At 36.0% G+C, this 19972-nt stretch overlaps 1 protein-coding gene and 2 pseudogenes across 1 annotated transcript; 1 reads left to right on the forward strand and 2 right to left on the reverse strand.

Moving 5' to 3' along the window:
- Positions 1-459: 459 nt before the first annotated feature.
- Positions 460-7492, reverse strand: LOC120208451 (beta-amylase 7-like). The gene is made up of 11 exons (XM_039207736.1): positions 7099-7492; positions 6022-6574; positions 5466-5753; positions 5134-5211; positions 4492-4695; positions 3499-3693; positions 2999-3163; positions 2077-2337; positions 1184-1402; positions 805-1024; positions 460-662 (listed from the first exon to the last, which is right to left on the reverse strand). Exons 2-11 carry the CDS (start codon positions 6457-6459, stop codon positions 634-636), a joined length of 2097 nt encoding a protein of 698 aa, XP_039063667.1. The 5' UTR covers positions 6460-6574; positions 7099-7492; the 3' UTR covers positions 460-633.
- A 1313-nt stretch (positions 7493-8805) lies between these two features.
- On the forward strand, positions 8806-10610 carry LOC120208505 (annotated as a pseudogene).
- A 3096-nt stretch (positions 10611-13706) lies between these two features.
- Positions 13707-19703, reverse strand: LOC120208452 (annotated as a pseudogene).
- Positions 19704-19972: the final 269 nt, after the last annotated feature.

Below are 19972 nucleotides of genomic sequence, written 5' to 3' on the forward strand. Positions count from 1 at the left end.
TATGTTTTTTTGGATGTTTCTTGTATTTCTAACTCTATTGTTTTGTGCAGTTTACTGCCTTTGGGTAATAAAAAATTTGAATTATCCAAAAAAAATAAACTTCCAACAATTTTTCCTTTTAATTTTTTTAACTTTTATCATTGGATCATTAAATATGAGACATTAGTACAATTTATTCGGGTATTCAATATATTTTAAATTTTAAGGGTTAATATAAATCAATGACATAATTTAGAGACATTAATACAATTAATTCTGATATTTAATTCGGATAATTTATAGATAAAAAACAGATCCAGATTTTTAAACAGGTTTACAAAATCACAAACAATTCAAAAACTGCATATATATATATATATGAAACTAGTGACGGATGAACTAAGCCCCATACGGTCAAGTGCATCTCCATTATTTTTAAAAAATAGTTAAATTTAAATTAATGAGTTTAAGGAAAAAAGAAAAAAAAATAAAATTTTTGCACCATTGTAATCCATGGTATCATTTACATGCGTTTGTTAAATAAACTAAAAATAAGAACACCATTTCCCCAATTACAGGCAGCATTGGTTGCGGGAGGGGAAAATGAAATGATACATGACAATACTTTCAGAGATTTTCAACTCGTTGCTGCTATTAAACATGGAGATCTAGTACTGCTTCCCCTGCAGCAAGAAGAGTCAATCAGTTTCCCCCATGCCATTGTCTTGCTCTATCTGATCTTTTACTTAGTATGATAAATTGCCTCAGAGACTATGAAGTGAAACTGAAGTTTGTTCAGAAGTGAAAATAGATTCAGCAACTCACCGTGCATCCGCTTAACGAACCGATCGAATTCTGCGAAATTGTGTCTCTCCATGAGAAGTGGGGTGAGCCTAAGGTAAGTAAAGGATGAGAAATGTCTCCCTTCTGGATCATTTACTGGCTTCACAATGTCCAATATTTTGCTATAGCCTACTCTATCATGGCAGTGAAAAGCATTCTCGCTTGCAACCACAGTGTATGCATCCCATGCTGCATTCAGCACCTAAAACGGACAATTACTAAGCTTTCTGGATTTGAATGAAGAATATAACAATCGGATTTATAGTAATATTTTTCAAAGAAAAGAGAGTTCATCCAGAAGAGAAGTAAAACGTGAGAGCAAGTAAATAATAAGGTTTGCTAGGAACTCCAAAAATCTCACCTGCCAGGCTAAACCTTGAGGATCTGCCAGTGCTTCCTGCAAGTCTTCACGCTGCTCTAAGGTGTGAAGTTCAGCACATGCAAAGTTTAAAGCAGCTCCATGCTTATGTAGCATTTCAGCAATTGCAACATAACCATCCCGATTACAGGGATTGTAGAATCCAGCCGTTAATTCGGCAGCATGACTCGACGTTTTGTACAACCAGTGAATACCTGGCAGCTGCGCAGCAATTAAAACATGGAAAGAAAATAGTACTACATACCTTGAAGCAACTTTTAAAATTAGTTTTCAAAAGGTAATAAAATTTGCATTCAACTGAACTTAACAGCAGGAGGAAACTTCTAAATAAATCAAGGGGAAAAAATACACAGGAAATGGAAAGAGAAAGACGAGAGGAAGGGGGAGTTACTATTCATTTGCAGATTAAAATGATCTTGACAAAAAATGGATACATAGCATTTCAAAAGGCAGAAAAAAAGGAAAACGTGAGAGCATGTTATACAACAACTTACCCTCATTGAATTTGATTACACAACCAAGTTCTTGATATAAGAATCGAACTTGAATAAGATACCATATCAATTAAAATCTTCATTGCCGACAGTTGCTTTAAACACTCAAGCTAGAGAGTACTCTTAAAACAACAATAGCATGTTCAAACTGTTTGATATTAAGACATGAAACAAGAACTGAATCTTAGAGTACTTCTAAGTTCACCGGGCTTGATGGGGTTTGAGGATTGAAAAGGACAACACTTTTGAAAAAGCATCAGGGTGGGGGTCAAGAAAAAGGAGATTGCTATCAGTCCAAACAATGAATCATAAAATCAATTTTAGAGGGTAATAAGAAAATACTCAGTCGGGTGTAAGACATATCATTGCAAGCTGACTCACCTTTACTGCAATGCAAGTGCTTTCAAAAGCTGATTTTGCCAATGAGAGTACCAGGTCTCCATGATTGACTAATATCTGAGAATACCAATTAAGGAAAAACCTTCCGTAGTAACCATCATAGTCTCCTCCGTCACAAAAGAAACCAGTTTCATGTGGGTGTGAATTATATGATCCGGCATTATCTGGCCCTCTAGCCCAAAAGCTCTGTCCCCTCATTTCTGCTGCCTTCCTCAGGCTTTTTAACATATACTGATCATAACACTGGAAAAGCAAAGAGCTATATGATGCCCAGAGGAGAACAAGAAACTAATGCTCTTGGCACAGTTGGGGTGACAAGAACACAAACAAGCAAACATACTGTACAAGGAACACAATATGAGCAAAAAAATAAAAGAGAACCCAAACTTGCTAGGCTAGCAATGGAGCAATACTAAAATCATGATGAGATTACTTGCACTAAAGTTCAATAGATCACCTGCAAGGAAACCAACTTTTCCCGCGAGTGGGTTAGATTCAAACACTGAGCATACCTTCTAAAAGGTTCCTAGAAAACATGATTAATCACCTTTTTTATTACTTCTAGACAGTAGACATAATTGGGGTGAGAGAACAACAGAGGGAGCAAAGATGTAGGCTAAGTTTCCAGGTGCATGAAAATTAAGAAATGTATCTGATTGAAGCATGTAGGACTGGCAATACATATATAAAGCAGCAAAGTCGTATATTAAACTATATAACAGAGACTTAAAATCAGCTATCACATTTAGGTTTAAAAAATTGAACTAGTGAATCAGATGTTACAAGCAAAATTCTGTCAATTTTTCCAAGCACAATAAGCTAAATAAGCAGCCATCAAATAATGTGAGAATATGATAGCTTTAAACAATGCACAAGTTGATAGTCGAGTTGTAATAACAATTACCTGAAACTCCCCAATCCCAGGAAATCTCCATCCATGCTTTACTGGACAAGATGGGTATCGTAGCTCCCCACAGGGACCTAGTCCAACTTCAACCATGGATATGATACCGTCCACAAAAAAATCATCAAATTCCACTCGGAAACTTCTCATGAAATCAAAGTATACCTATGTTTCCCAACAAAAAAACATCAAAAAGCCCATCCTTTAAGGAAATACTAGCATGCCAGTGAAGGAAAGAAAGAGCAAATCAAGTTAGCATAACATATCTGTTTACGGTATCCCTCAAAAGTAAATATCAGAAAATAGCAAATTGAAGTCACTTTGTTTTGTATCCCTGTTGATTTTAACATGAGATAAAACCCAAATCCATTACCAATTATATAGTCAGAACTTATTAATAAAACTAGCTTCTGTTGGTCACAAATGAATTTGGTGATTTACAACAGAGGAATTTGCATGATGTACATGATGGTATTGAAAGCTATATCAAAAACTAATACCTCAATAGCAGTTCGGCCCCTTAAAACTCGCTCCTTATCGATTCCCCATGAGAGGCATTCCATGTTTCTTCTTCCTTCTCTATCTGTGAAAAATATGTCAGGATTGCTTCTACCAATTTCTGCAACCCAATGGGGCAGTGGAATGCAAACATCATCACCAACATTGCCACCACATTCATGAAACGACATCACAACCTGATCCATCAATAAGATAACTGTTACACTTGGGACAGATAAAATTAAAATGGTGCATCATACCTATCCCATATCTGAAGCCAAGCATCATTTAAAAAAGAAACTTTATGATCTACAAATGGCAAATTCACTTATCTCAGACACCTTAACAATAAGCATGCCAGTCCTAAATTGTTAGAGCTATTAATCTGAATTAAGTTTTAGGTGTTTGGATTGTTTTATTCTGTTAATAGTAAGATGTTGAAATTTTGAACTTCCTTCCAACATTCAAAAGTTTGACCCAAGTTCTACGATGAAGTAAACCTAACTGCAACCTACCCTCCAAAGGCATACCACTGCATAATACAAACATCAATTACATTGGTGTACTTTTTCACAAATTGCATCACAACAGCATTCACCAAAGGCATATTACTCTGCCATGCAGTACACAGGCATCTTGACACACATAGAGATTCAAAAAGTACATCAAATACTCATCATGCACAACAATCAGCTAAAGCTGACATCTAGACGAACTTTGCAAGATAAAAAGGCAAGTAAAGAGGCTTTTGACTAACTTTCAGGGTGAATTGAACTATAGTACACTTGGGGGATAAGATCAGCCTAAACAATGGGGGCCTATCAAATCTTATTCTCATATTAACAAATAACTCAAGTAAATACATGGAATGAAATCAAAGATAGAACATACGATAAAGGCCTTTACCATAACAGATGTCAAATACAGATATTGAGTACCACCTCAGTCAATGAGAAACCATTAGACCATATACAAATTCCCAATTAAAAACTAACCTGCAACTTAAGCTTAAGATCACGAACCATCTGAAAGAGCCTTCGGTAACCATTCCAGTTATATTCTTGAGGAGCATGAGCTTCCACTATTCCCCACCAGCAGTCAGTCATGACTCCATCTACATTGATTGATTTCAATACTCTTAGCTGCTTTAGTAGTCTGTCTGGATCAACTAGCTCACACTTCATGTTGACGACCCCCAACTGCCACAATCGAAGTAAATTTTTTATAGAAGTTGGAGGCCCCATTAAAAACTCCCTTTGTATTCGTCCACATACTAATAAGTATGTTAACGAACATTGGAAGGAAGAAAAGAGTACCTCATAGTTTATTAATAATAATATCGAATACATATGAAAACACGGAATATTCTCATATGGAGAAACACCATTACAACAAACCAGAAACACCTAACACAATTGAAGTAAATCATTTGACTGAAACTAAGAAAGCATCTTAAAAATTGAGAAATTTGGCATTGCGTTGGCTTGGAGAAACATTTCAGCATCAGAAAACCCAAACTCTGAGGGAAACAGAAAAAGAGTTACACATCCTCGTTTAACAAAAAGGCTATAAAGTGTTTGAGAGTAATTATGAGCAAATGTAAATATAGAGGAAGCAACTCAAATTAGAAAACTCACTGGTAGCATTACACAAACTGGAACATATGGAGTGCCAGCAAAATCACGTTCTGGTAGCTTAGGAGGAAGTCCAATAAGCTGTAAAGATTGTAGGTTAGAAGAGAAAATAAGCACATAAAATTATCAGAAAAAAACACATCATATCATTTAATTATTTTTTGGGGGGAGACTGTATCGTTTAAATATAAATATGGATCAATTATATTTTTTGACACACGAGTGCTAACAACGCATGGCATATCCAATTTCCAAACATCATTTGGTATAAACAAATCAACAACCTGAAAGGAACAGGTCATTGTTCGCATGTGCCTTATATAACCCTCGCATACCTGTTTGTCATTAATCGCTTCCACGGAGCCAGCAATAAGAGGAAGACTTTCCGTTTGTTCTTCACCATCTCCAACCATGTCTGAACTTCGAGAATGGGCACTTGGGGATAGATCATAAAGTGAAGGAGTAGGCAAGAAAACACCCTTCATATGACAAGCATTGTACTCTACTGAGGTGCAATGTCGAGAGGAGACTCCGTGCAAGGAGGTAGGTGGAGCCTGTTGTGACAGCATCTGAGAGGAGGACGAAGTCATGCCTGCAGAAGTGCCACCAGCAGGCTTTGAACCCTGCAAAGAGAGAATATTCCCAATTGGATTTACCGTAGATTCATCAGAATAAAAAGATCAAAGAAGCATTAAAGGGAGTTGTAGTTCAATGTCTAATGCACCATCAATATTGTGTAGGGAAACAATTAATATGCATATATAATGCAAGATTAAAGTTTATCAATCGAAAATTTTATGAACCTATTGAATTAGCAACATCTCAATGCTGTACATATTGAATGAACTAAGTGTTCAATCTAAGAGATAAAATCCATGCATTCAAAAGCACCTGAGATTTGGATGGAAAAGTGGTTCCATCAGGGAGAACAACCCAGCCAGCTTCCCTGGCCAAAGCTGCAATCACATCATTTATATCAGCTCTAACCCTCAGGTTATAGTTCCCATGCTTCCGCAACCCTGCCAAGATCTTTGCTGTTATAGCTCTTCGATGCCGCTCTCTTAGTTTTGTTCGCTCCTTTTCTTCTAGTGGTCTTGATCTCCGAGCTCCTCCACCTGGGGTGCCGACTTGCTCTTGAAGTTGCGGCTGGGTTTGAAACTGGCCACTAGCACTCGTCATCATTCCATCAGCTCCCAACATCATCTGTGCAGCACTATGCTTCTCTCCATTCACCTGATCCTCATTATCCTCATCTTTTACATCCATGTCAATTTCCTCTTCATCATCTTCCTCATTAGCTCCTATCAGGTTCTGCATATCAGTGGCCATAATTTCCACTCTAATCCAGAGCCCTTAACTCCAAAATACCTCAGGAATATAACTTCTCTGCATAGATTTCTCTTACAATGGAACAACCAGATCTGCTGATTTCTGTCCCATTTTCCTGTTAAATAAAAACTTTATTCATATCATTTCACAGAAGGAGAAAGGACTCGCCAATTAAATGTAGTTCAACCTTGCAATTCTACATTTCCTTTATACAGTGACCAAGATAATAACAACAATTATTATAAGGCACCTAATAGGCTTCTTAGGCCTAGAAATATCAAATATCCCCGTAAAGTTGTCAAGTTAAGGAACTGCCGAACTGCTTGTATTATTTGGATTGGATTTTAATTTTTCCTCCATGAAAAATTAATACAACAAAAACCAAAACAAAAGAAGAGTAAATTTTTCTTTATTTTATCTTCTTTCACTTATACAACAGTTCCTCAGCAATCACATGAAGGGAATTAAGTACTTAACAGAGTTCTCAGTGGTAAATTAGCCGTTAATCCTAGGCAAACTTAGGAAGGATTCACTCTAGAACTTCAAGAAAAACAAGTTCCCCAAAAGAATTGGAGAACTAATCGACTAAAAACAAACATGGCCAAGCCCAGCTTGAAAGTTTTATCCCAAGAACATTACCTTGAAAGCAGTGCCTCAGTTTCTCCAGTAACTCTCACGCAAATCTTCAATTTTCCTGAAATGAAGATCCGGAATATCCCCAGTCCTTCTTCGTCTATCCGAATTCCAAGTTCTCCTCCCCAACGGACTGATTTATGCGAACAGACCAATATTCCCGGCAGCCGGAGCCATCTCCAGATTGGTTAAGAAGACTGTTCCCCGGAGACGCTAAATGGTAGCAGAGAGGAAGTAGGGGTGGAGAACAGGGCTATTTCCGGGTAGGGTACGGGGGCGCGTGAGTAAGAGAGAGGGGAGCGCGTGACGGATAAGGTTTCACGCGTGTGCGGGGTTGAAGAGCGTGTATGTGTGTGAAGTTCAGGGCTTGGCACGAATGGGGCGTGTGTGAGATAGCGTATTAACGCTGTCGCTGAGCGAGATCGATAGACATGTGAGGAAACACGTGTGAAACATGTCATGGGCGTTTCTTGATGGCTCATAGACCCAATCGGACACAAGATTTGGGCCAGTGACCTGTGATTCGTGCTAAAGTCCAGTTATAAAAACCGCTTTACAAAACACATTTTACATAATTTTCATTAGAAATATTACGAATAAATAGCCGAAATTGTTATATATATTTTTATTATAAAATAACCATCATAATATTAAATTATGTTAATTCTCATTAAAAAATACTATATCATGTTAAATTTAGAAAAGTATATCTTTCCAAAAAATATAATATTAAATTACGATCGTAATACAACGTAATAATCGTATCGTAATATTTTTCAAGTTCATCATGATATTATAAATCACATCCATAATATAAAAACATACTCCCCAAAAATTCCAACTTTTCTTATATTATAAAACAACTCAAAAATCTCAAATTTTAACCTTAATCCTCCGTAACAACCCTCTCTGGCCACAATCACTACCTCCGACGTAATCCTTGCCATCATCCTAGTTATATGCCGTCGTAGTTATGGCCAATTAACCATCGGAATCGCATGATATCACAATTTTCATTCTAGGGTTTGAGGGATTTAAAACGTCGATTTGTCGTCAATCGATCGTCAATCGATCACGACTTCATAGAGGTTTTGGTCACCGGGGGGACGGGAGGTAGGGTGGAGTTTCTTCGACGGCAAAGAGCAACTGTAGGCGTGGGTTTAGGAGTTGAAATGAAAGTTTTTAAAGTTTATGGGTTATTTCAAAATTTATATTTTTCTTTTTAAAAATATATATAATTTTATTTTTTTAATTTTATATAAAAATTTTAAAATTACCAAGTTATGACACATGTCATTTAACGGAGAAAACTAGTGACATTGACGATCCGGGCACATAGAGTGCTAACGTTTGTAACATTAAGTACTCGGATAGAAAAAAATGTAGACAATTATTTGACATAAAAGGCCTAGTTTGAACATTAAGCCTTTATTTAAAAACATGTGACCATATTATTCTGCACTCTCTTTTTATTGCATTCAAAGATTCTTGGCCTTGCAATCTTAAAAACAAAGAACAAAAAAAGAAAGAAATATTATAAGCTCCAACAATTGTCTTCAGTCCTGTCTTGGCCTTTTCAGTTTGGACATATCCGGTCTGCTGAAAGCAAAGAAATCTTACCCTGGTTAGCTGAGAAAAGAACAGTCACAGCTTGGGGTTCGATTTTTGTGTTAATGGTTTTTCTACATTTTTCCAGTTGAAAATTCCAGTCAAATGGCTAATGCTGCTATAAACCACCTTGGTGGGGTTCTAGAAAACTTAACGAAACAACTTGCAGTGGCCGTAAGGAGCATCCAATGGAGCTATGCAATCTTCTGGTCTTCATCAGCTACACAGCAAGGGCATTTTTCGCATTCGAATTCATCGAATTTAACCAGATTTTTGCAAGTCTTTCTTTTAACTTTGATTGATAATCCACCAGGGAGCTTCAATGGGGAGGTTACTACAATGGAGACATCAAGACTAGGAAAACAGTGCAAGCATTGGAGCTTAAAGCAGACAAAATTGGTCTACATGGGAGTGAACAACTGAGGGAGCTTTATAATTCTCTGTTGGAAGGTGAAACTGATCAAAATAAAAGGCCTTCTGCCGCGTTTTTGCCGGAGGATTTGTTCAATACCGAGTGGTATTACTTGATCTGCACGTTGTTCGTATTCGATGCCGGACAAGGGTAATACTCAGGAACTCTCTAATGTATGTTGTTCATGGTGTTCTGTTTATTATCCGGTCTTGTTTTACATTGTTGCATAGTTTGCCTGGAAAATCACTTGAAAGTGGTGAAACCATGTGGTTATGCAATGCTCAGTATGCAGATAGTAAAATATTCTGCCGGTCTTTGCTTGCTAAGGTTGACTTTTCCCCCTAAACTGGTACAATATAACAACTGCAGCATAAGATTGCCAATTGACTGACATTATTTACCTGTGAACTTGCTTTTTACATGACTTGATGCTCATCATTTCCCTTAGAGTGCATCTATTTAGGTAAGATTGTCGTAAGATTAGCCGTCTGATTGTCCTATGCGGATTCGTTGACTATTATTTTTCAATTTGCAGACTGTGGTATGTTTTCCCTACCTCGGAGGTGTTATCGAGCTTGGCTGACAGAACTAGTAAGTTCTTTCTTACATCGAAGCTGATAGATTTGAGTTCATTATGTAAAGATAAATGTAGCCATAAATTTATCAAGGAATCAAGCAATTATGGTATACTTGTCATTTTCTCTGAAAATTGTTAATTCTCGAGGTGCCGGAGGACCCGAATCTGCATCAGCATGTTAAAGCTTCCTTGCTGGACTTCTTGAAGCCGGTTTGTTCCGAAAAATCTTCCTCTGCCCATCATAATGCAGATGATGACAAAGATCCTATATGTGCCAAGGTCAACCACGAAATAGTTGATTTTTTGGACTTGGAGAACCTCTATTCCCCTACTAAGGAAATCAAATTCGAGAAATTCAACGAATTTCAAGGAAGTATCAATGGCGATTTCGATATCGGTTCCCCTGACGTGTGTTCGAATGGCGGCGAACAAAATCACCAGATGGATGACTCCTCCATGCTGGAAGATGCAAAGGGTGTTGCTTCTCAAGTTCAAAGTTGGCATTTAATGATGACTTTAGTATTCGAGAAAAGGCCGCACTTCTTCCAAGCGGGTAAGCCTAAGCCATTCTCGATTTAAAGGACTCCATGAAGGCGATCACATGATACTAAGCTCTTTGGATCTCAAAGTTGTCAATGAGTTGCACTACAAAAGAACTGTTTCTGAAATTCTAAGAAGTTCGAACTGCTCGATCGAGAGCTCCAGTTTTCATACCTGTGGCTATGTTTTAGCAGTTGGAAGGAAGAAGGGATGGCAAATTTTCATAGACCAAGGGTACAACATAACATACTTAAAAATATACTATTTGCAGTGCCTCTAATGCATGCAGGCAATTCATTTAGGTCTCTGAAGGGAAATGGTAGAAAAGATTGCCTTCGGAAACTGGAAAACGATGACGATGACGATGCCGATGCCGTATAATGTATTTTACCGGTAAATGTTACACTGTATGACAATCTCGTCATGTTACAGTGATAAATTTATTCAAATAATATTTTTATTCAAACTCAACGTGACGAGTTATAAGTCACTGCAATAAATGTCATAAATTCTAAATAATTTGTTTTGTGTTGTATTATACTAAGTAATTAGTCCCTCTACAGTATTGGGTCAATTTTACTGAAGAATCATAATTTGGGTTAAGTTGGGCTTTAGCTTATTTGAAATTTGATTTGATTTTTTTTAATTTAAATATATATATATATATATATGTTTCGATTCAATATAACTAAATATATATAAAAAAAAGTAATTATGGACAGTGTAACATAGATTTAATTGAAAAATACGACGAGATAATATTATTGTAATTATCTCTAAATATATGAGATATGATTATATTATTATTTTAGATCGAAAGTTTTTCATCATAAACTCAATTCAATCTAATCCGATTTAAATTCAAATTTTAAAAAAATTTCAGTTCTATAAAATCATATTGAAATCCATTAAAACCTAACAGCCTAAAAATTATAATTATATTTACACAAATAAATTTAACCTCGTATTTATATTTTTGTATAATAAATTATAATTATATTTACATATATTAAATTTAATTCAGTTGATATTATTATTAATATAATATGTAAAAGTGATACAATATATAAAAATGTATCATAAAATATGTTAAGTATTTAATATTATTTACTTTTAGGGTAAAGTATATAAATAGTCTCCAAACTTTTATGGAGCTTACATTTTGGTCACCCAACTTTTGAAACTTGCAGTACAGTCATCGAACTTTTAGTTCGTTTTCAGTAAGATCTATGTCGCTCGTTAGTTTTTACTGACGTAGAAATTAACTCCCATTAAAACCTCCTCCTCCTCCTCCTCTTCTTCTTTTTCTTCTTCGGTCAAAGTCTATGGCTATGGGTTGACCCCAGTCCTAAATCCAAATGAAAAGGAGAATTCGACTCAAGAATCTCAAAAGCTTCTCCTGGAAACCCTAAAATGTGTCCCAAATTTCCACTCAACTTGTCGAAGTGAAGAGAAATGGAGAATTCGACTCAAGCACATGGAAAGAAATCTAAGAACCTCCTCAAGATTCATTCAGTAGAATTCTAAGAAAAAGAAAATATTTATAAAGGAAAAAGATAGGACAAAGCTTTAAACATTTACAAATTACAATATTGCAATTGTTATGATGGGATTGCAAAATATGCATATAAGGCATTGGTAAAACTGTGATTTAGTCTTTGTTGGAGAAATGACCGTCATAATGGATTCTCTACTTTCTCCAATGTGAAGATGTACTGATGATTGTTATCTTCTTCTTCAGTCCAAGGAAAAATAGGTTAAAACAACAGTGACTAGTGAGATGCTAAGCTGGAATCTTTTTGGTGTTTTGCTTCTTTGCAGATATCCTGACGTTGCTTAACAATGTTTTCTGCCTAGTGTTGGTGTAGTTACTCCGTTCTAGTTTTCTCCATGAGTTGAACGTGAAATCCATCTCGAAATTGTAAACCTGGGGTTCGGAGTATATTTCCTCCTTTGAACAGAACTCATTGTAGTTTGTAGAAGCATGCTACTACCTGTATTTTGTAACCAGTCAATGGAGGAAGACGGCCATCTGTACTTTAGTGAAGTCTATTACGACACAAAATCTCACGCCACCACCAAATGTCCAGAGATTTAAATCGCGGTCACAATCGCGTTTTCGGAGGGCACCGCTCGCCATACATCTTCAGAATTCTCCTCAGACCCCAACTGAAGTTAGATTTGCTAACCACTCGCCATACATCTACACCCTTATGAACGTACTCACGAACCCAAGCCACTCACAAGGAATTCTCTCCAACAAGGATCTTCAATAAGATAAGCATACAGGCCCCATTCCAACACTTTAAGCTCTTGATTCCCAACCCCCCTTCATATTTAAGAACACAAACACTGTCAACTCACTCTAGCCCCCTAACAGGTACATCCTTAACTTTCCAAAGAAATTGAGCACATATCTTCAAATATTTTGGATGTATCCCATCCTAAGATATTACATGCCGATTGAAGATTAATAAATCAAATGTAAATGAATTAACAAGATTGATTTAGATATTCAATGTCATGATATGGCCTAAATCTACTTATCCGGTTGTGAAATGATATAAATTTAAAATATATCACCAATGGCATGTGTCGTACTGATTAGAAGATTATATTTATTAAGTTAATTTTAAATTATAATTAAATTAATAAAATAATAAGGATTAATATGTAAATATACCAATCTTGTTATTTACGATGTCATTTACTTTATAAAATATTCAAGACAGATGTTTTTATTGACATTATTTAAATAATTAAGTAATTTGATTCATAAAATTAAAAGATCGATAGTCAAATTAAAATATCTCCAATAATTAATTGGTTATGCGTATAGTTTACCCTAGAAAAACATTTGATATAGCAATGGACTTGGCTAGGAATTTGTACCAAATGGTCTAGTTGTTGCCCGAAACTGGCAACCAAATCACAGTGGATGAATTTTTTTTTATAACTCAAAGTTCAATCTCACTTTAGAAGAGTGCACTCATGCTAAGGTTTGTTCATGGTAAGCTAAAACCAGAGAATGTACACCTCAATACCAACTTCAACTTTGGCTGCGAACACCTATCCAAAAAAAAAACACCTTTGGCTGCCAACCTAGTGACTGGGAATCTCCATGTGCTAACTTCTCTTGAGAATTAAAGTAACATGACTGATATAAGCCACAGATTTGCTCACCTGGATCCTCAGTTTTATTGACTTCTAGTTCGGATATATATTCGTTTGGCATCATATTACTACAGTTGATTACTGGGAAACCACCCTTGCTCTTGGAATTTTCATGTGGTTGCCTGTTTAAATGGGATATTATCTCTGGGATGGCAGAACACAGCACAAGGATGACGTGCAGGTAAGTTGCCATTCATTCCCCAGGTAAGTGCAGAAAAACTCGATATTATAATGACGAATGTTGCAAAGATGTTCGTGGAACCGATACGTCAGCACGATACAAGGTAAAGCTTCTATGAAATTAGCTGTGAACTAGCTTCAAACTAGTATGTTACTGGTCAACTTCTAAACGTGTTGTAATAACTATACTGCAAATATTACATGCTTCTCTACAACCTAGAAGGGTGAAAAAGTTTATCAACTGGTTCTTTACTTTAGGCCAAAAACTGGCACATATTAGAGGTACTTATTGTTCAGGGTTTATTACCATTAGTCTTTTTGTTCTAAGGGCTGAAGTTGGACATGCGGACAAGGCCTTTCCGGTTCTCCTCGTGTCCAGAGAGTTTTGAGATCACCTCTCTTCTTCCCCAATGTAATAAAGGTCCCTGAATCCCAAACAAGAGATGATTGCTAAGAGAAATAAAGCAGAGATAACATTTCATCGGGGGTTTATGAGGACGGCAATCTATGTTACCACAACTGCGCTACTTTCAATATCATTGCTACTTACCGAGAGTGAAAGGAACAATGTAAAGCAAAGCAGGTTGGCCGTGTCCATCCATCATGTTCAAGGCCACATATGTGACCAGAAGACCTGTGGAATTATTTTAAACAAATATAGAATTAATGAGTCAATGGTCTTTATGTTATGTTGCAAGATGGGCAATGAAACAAACTGCTAAAAGATATATATTCCCACTACATTCTTGGGCAGGGTAAATTGATGCAATATCATTTTCTTCCCCTTTCAATTTGGGGATTACTAGATTTAGAACGGATAATCTCTGCAAGTCGGAACCAAAAGAATTTTTATCCCCCCCCCCTTAACAGCAAGAGACCAAGCCTCATCAGTTTGAGACTATAAACAAGTAAAATTCAAGTTTGAGACTTTCATACCTAAACCATAAGCAGTCATTGCCCATATAAAGTACCCTGCTCGAAGAGGCGTTTTTGTCAGCCAATCATACCTACAGAAAAAATAATTAACATGATCAGTCAATGAACACTAAAGATACCAAACATAAGAAACCAAACTCTGAAAACAAACAGAACCAAATATTTCCAGTTTAAACTATGCCGCAAACCTAGTTTGATTGATGGCAGGTTCATAAGCCACAGTAACATAATTTATGGATTTGTCGATGTAAACATTATACATATGACCTATTAACAAATTACGATCAGCATGTTCTGGTCTTACACTATACAAAAGCATAAAAAATTAGCAAATATAACTAAGACCAAGATAAATTTACAGATCACGTGTAAAGATGGTAGTCATTCAAACCTTAGCGAAAATGCCACAAGCAGTCCAGGTAAGATTATGTCTCCAAAGCCAATAACACTGTAGCCACCCCAAGGATCATACATCCGGGGAATTTTTAGTAACATTGGTATGCCATCCTCTCCACTTCTATCACCACGAGCAACCTATAATAGAAGAAAAAAGAATAATAATATCATTCCCTTATCAGACCAAATGGTTTACAGGCTCATAATTCAATGGTGAAGAGATAATATTTATAATCACTTACCACTATCATCACACTCTCATGAAACCACCATTTGGAGACAAACACCCAGAAGATATCATACAAGAAAGCACAACCCAGAAGAACTGTTCCAACCTGATTCAACACAATTAACCACTAAAGAGCATAAAAAAATTCCAACCCTTTAGTTATTCTCGTATGTAAACTACTAACATGCACAAATTATCCTTTATGTACAGAAGCATGGAAAAAGTTAAAACTCATACAATAGCAAAACATTCATGTGTTTCTAAGCAGAAGGCAGATAAAGCCAACTAAATCAAGATACTCACCTTGAGATTTGGCACGCGAACAATCTGAAGGACTGTGATTATAAGCGCAATACCCTGATATAAAGGAAAAAAGGGGAGGTTCATATTTCATGAGTTTACCATGATAAGAACGCAAAGCAGACTATTTTCCGAGCATATTAATTTTCAATGAGAGCAAGATGTCACTACCCACTACAAGAAAATGGAAACATCCGATACAACATAATCCTCTGAAGAAATTCAGCAACCAAGAAAAGTACCAATAACATAAGAAGCTAGAAATGTTGTCTTACAAGAATATCTTGACCTATCCAGGCAAAGGAGATAGTACGGTACACTGCCCAAACAACAGCAAATGCTATGCAGAAGGGACAAACAGCCAATGTCAGATGCGAAACAGCTCCAAAGAAGGGTACTTTAATAAATGATTCTGCAAAGCCTTTAAAACACCTGAAGCTGAAGATACTTAGCTGTCAGTTTCGTACGGTTTATAAGTTGTTTGTTAAAACATAGAAAGAAAACGCACAAATCCTACTAATACTGCTGATTTTAAAAAGAGATATTTAGTTGCTGATGTCATTTTATACATATTTCTGAGAAAGACTTTGGTTTGATTACAGTCATGCGGAAGTAGAACAATCAAGAAGTTACACATCCATAGAAAAGCAATGGCAAAGGAATATGCATACCATGATAATAAAGTCACCAAGCATGTTTGCAAGCCCTGGAAGCATAAAAGGATATCCAGGATTAGCATTCATCTCAAAAGAGTCTTCCCCTACCATACCCACAAGCCTCTGTCCCATAAGGCCTTACGAAAAGTGGATGTCAGAAAAAGTAACATGGAATACAAATGTGGCATCTCATTAACTGGTGTTTATGATGTGAGCTTCATACTTCCTCTATACTAACGAACTTTTCAGTTTACATACAGACATAATTATTCAACATATGTTTTCATTCAAAATAAACATTGCACATGCAGTCATGGGTTCTCAAGAAAGTTGCATTTTTTCCTATTGTTTCTAGCACAAAGGTCACATAAAATTGACAAATTATATTGAGAACCATGAAACTATTTTAGTAGGTAATGTTTCTTTTAGATAAGTTATATTAAGCTCTAAGCATTGTGAGCCCTGCATCTCACACATCCAAGATCATTGACATGTCTAAAATCCAGCCTCAGTAAAATCCTACTGGAATAGACTTGAGTGTCCACTGAAGTAATGATGATGCAGACAAATGCCGGTGCTGAACAAGGAATAAGGTGTAGTATGTGCCTCCAGTTGCAAGGTGCTTGACATTCATAAGATATGCATGTGCAAAAACATTGCTTTCATTAAATGACTTTCGTAAATCATAATCATTAGTCATATTAAGGACGTTTAGATAGCAACAAATAGAACATAAAATGCCCTTCAACACAGTAAGCCTCACCTATAACTTTTAGCAAGATTCTCAAAAGAACATATCAAAAACAGGAAGAAGAGAACTTAGAGAAGCAAATAAAAGAAAACTACCATCATCATAAAATCTTAAAACTGCCAGCAAAAATATTGAGAATTGTGTGAGAGAAAAAAAGTTGCCCAATAGTAACTTGTGAACTACAATAACAAGATGGAAGAAATAAGCCACACTGATCTAAGCATAGAGATATACGAAGCCAAGCTCACCTCTATTCCACCAATGCAAAAGAGAACCACCAGAACCTCAATAAACCAGAATGACATAAGCTTGTAAAGCATGACCAAGAAACATGAAGCAACCACAACAAACATAATTGCTGACTTTGTATTTATGTCAACAAAACCACTAGAACCTGCACCTCCAACTTGTAGTACTTCTTCCGATGCATCCTGTGCCAATATCAATCAACATATTATTGTGGTGAATGATATAATTGAAAAACTGTTGCTTTATGTTTATGAATGCTTGCATATATACTAGAAGTCTTGAACAGAATTGAACAAAGAAAGAATAGAATTTGCTCTTAAAGGGTTTAAAGTTACCTTCAGCAGCTTGTCTTGCTCAATAGCAACTTCTCTAGCAGTCCAAGCAGACCAATAAGAAGCACACAAAATGGTACTAACCCATTAGCCACAGGAACACTTCAGCAATATCAACTGCCGGACGCTTTGGAGAGTAAAGTGCAACAGAAACTACATAAAGGTCAAAAAGAGCAAAAAATTTAAAATCCATTCTGACATGATGCCAAATGAGGTACTATCAAGGAAAGAAAACATCAGAAAGAGAGTACTTTTCCAGAACAACAAAGAGGCAGAGCGGACGGAAACATTGATGAAAAGAAGCCTGGAAAGTCATACCATTGGCATTGTTATTTATAAATTTCTCCAAACGTGAACCAGCATCCTGAGGTAGCATAAGGGCGGGTATTTTTATATCTACATCAGCACCAGATTCACAAACCATCTTGAAGAGTTCTGTAGAATAAAATTAAAAATTCACTACTTAGAAAGCACAAATAAGGTTTGGACTGTTAACGACTGCTTATAACAGTAACTCGCAACTTCATTGAATTCTATCATCTTTAATGTAACATCACACATATTTGTAAAGGTAAATTGTTTAATAATCTGACGATACCATAATTATAGCTCAAATAAGCCCCAAAGGCTGAAAACAATGATATTACAAAAGCTATGTTGAGAACATTAGCAGATAAAATGCAGCAAAGTTTAGATACATATCATGAGAAGGAAAAGAAATCTTATGACTAACTTTCTGATCACAGTTTATGTAGAATTATCATTTTTCATAATGATGGCAACATATGAAAAATGAAAAATGAAAAGATATTAAAAACCAAAATGTATGTCCACAAAATTTCTTCAACATTTTGTTTTGAAGAACAAATCTTGTGCACAGAAAATCTTCTTTATATTTTAGGGTTCACAAAGGACCTGAGATACCTGTTTGGTTGTTTATTATGAGGATGGAAGAAGCACCAGCTTCTTCAGCAACATTTGCCTTCTTTGTGAAACTACATTTACCTCGATGCACCAGAATAACCTCCCCTGTAAGCTACCAACAGAGAAAATATTCGAGAATACTCAAAAGGAACAAGTTTAGGGGCAACTGATCAGATGGAAGCACATGCCCGTCAGAAAGAATATATCTAAGAGTCAAATTGGATGGATATATTGTAAAATAGATCAGAATTTGAAAACCTGATTCCTAGGCTTGCTGCAACAATCAGGAGGATCTGCAAGGGCGAGCCTGGTATGGTTTGCATGTTTTTCTTTTGACTCCAGAGTAGGTCCAAAACGAGCACCAACACCAACATATTCATTGTCTTCTATACCATTAATCCATGTTGGGACTTTTACCTATAAATCATATTGGATTAAATCTAATATGCAAAGGCCATATTCATCACTTTGAGATGAAACAAAGAAAGATTACAATATACAAGCACCGTATCTAACTCGATATTCAAAGGGCAGCAAATAAGTAATAAAATCTACTTTTTAAGTTCAAAATTTAGAAATAGAACTATAGAAGAAAGAGGAAGACGAAAATGCCGAATAATTTTCAGCAATTTACACTTTTTTTGTAATCTGAGTTCAAGTTGCAAATATTTCAGATATTAAAGGCGCATTAAAATAAAAAGATATTGTCTTTAGGAAAGATTAAGGATTCCTCTGGCTGCTAGGAAATGTCAAAAGTGTTTCAACAAACCAATAATATGGGAAAAGATTAATACAAAGCAAGGCCCGAAGTAACAACTTAGCTTAGTTTAACCCTTTTTTTTCATTCCAAAAACAATAAAACTTACATACTATATAGGATAAATTTTGCTAATATCAAGTTTGAACATTTCCCATTTGAATCAAAGGTCCAAAACCACTGCCTAAAAAAATGCAACCATTTCCCAGCAATCAAACAATACTATAAGAAAAGTCAAATTTTGAAGCAAATGAATCCTAAAATGGGACAATTAAACTAATAATCGACACAAAACATCTTAATCAAACATCAAGTACAAAAGCAAAAGTCAAGATTTCAGCATTCATCCATTTTCCCAAAAGCAAAACAGACCAAGGGAAAAATGAGGAACAGAAAAACAAGAAGCAAAGTTCAGGGATTTTTGCTAGATTACCAGCACAAAATTATTAGCACAACCGGGTCTCTTTGGAGCAACGTCGTCTTGATGAACTATGTCCCCAGCTAAACCCAAACCAACACTCGAAAGTACAATTAAAAATACTATGAATACGCCCCTATTCATTTCCATGTCTGGAGATAATTAGCTCAAAGAAAAGGGCTCTAGGGTTTTTTTCTTCTTATTCCTTTCAAAGAATGTGAAGAGAGATGGAAGCAGGGAAAAGAAGAGGAAAACTATCACTTTCTTTTGGACTTTGTCGTTTTTAATTTCGAAACATTGAAATGAAAGAAACGCCGTGTGATAACAGCTCACAACTGTGACTTCATTTGCTTTTTACTCTTCATGCGATCTACACGCTCTTGCTCTGCCTGTGCATGTCACGCTATTACAATTTTGGGAAGACTTGTCTACGTAAGGGAA

The sequence above is a fragment of the Hibiscus syriacus genome, unplaced genomic scaffold (genome assembly GCF_006381635.1).
Source record: "Hibiscus syriacus cultivar Baekdansim isolate YM2019G1 unplaced genomic scaffold, ASM638163v2 tig00016563_pilon, whole genome shotgun sequence".
In the NCBI taxonomy this organism is placed as follows: Eukaryota; Viridiplantae; Streptophyta; class Magnoliopsida; order Malvales; family Malvaceae; genus Hibiscus; species Hibiscus syriacus.